The sequence below is a fragment of the Cucurbita pepo genome, unplaced genomic scaffold, assembly GCF_002806865.2.
Source record: "Cucurbita pepo subsp. pepo cultivar mu-cu-16 unplaced genomic scaffold, ASM280686v2 Cp4.1_scaffold007974, whole genome shotgun sequence".
NCBI lineage: Eukaryota > Viridiplantae > Streptophyta > Magnoliopsida > Cucurbitales > Cucurbitaceae > Cucurbita > Cucurbita pepo.
Genome location: NW_019653898.1, coordinates 1 through 500, shown reverse-complemented (window position 1 = coordinate 500; position 500 = coordinate 1). Strand labels below are relative to the sequence as shown.

At 58.6% G+C, this 500-nt stretch overlaps 1 protein-coding gene across 1 annotated transcript; it reads left to right on the top strand.

Annotated features, from left to right (window-relative positions):
* Positions 1-480, top strand: LOC111787253 (tetraspanin-3-like; the record flags this gene model as incomplete). The annotated part of the gene is given in 1 exon segment (XM_023667324.1): positions 1-480. A coding segment is annotated over 1 exon segment (480 nt), but the record flags the coding sequence as incomplete, so codon positions are not given.
* Between the last annotated feature and the right edge of the window lie 20 nt (positions 481-500).

Here is a 500-nt window from a genome sequence, read left to right as displayed (position 1 = left end):
AACTTCCTAACCTTCCTCCTCTCCCTCCCCATCATCGGCGGCGGCATCTGGCTCAGCAGCCGCGCCAACACCACCGACTGCCTCAAGTTCCTCCAGTGGCCTCTAATCGGCATCGGCGTCACCGTCATGATCGTCTCCCTCGCCGGCTTCGGCGGCGCCTGCTACCGCAACACCTTCCTAATGTGGTTCTACCTCTTCGTCATGTTCTTCGTCATCGGCGCCCTCGTCGGCTTCATCATCTTCGCCTACGCCGTCACCGAGCGGGGCTCCGGCCGCCCCCTCCCCAACCGCGCCTACTTCGATTACTATCTCCAGGACTATTCTGGGTGGCTCAGGGACCGGGTCGCCGATGACTCCTACTGGGCTAAGATTAGCTCCTGTGTTAGAGACTCCGGTTCATGCCGGAAAATTGTCAGAACCGTCAACGGTGTGCCGGAGACCGTTGATATGTTTTACCATAGACATCTCACTCCGGTCGAGGTACGTACACGTGGATTTTT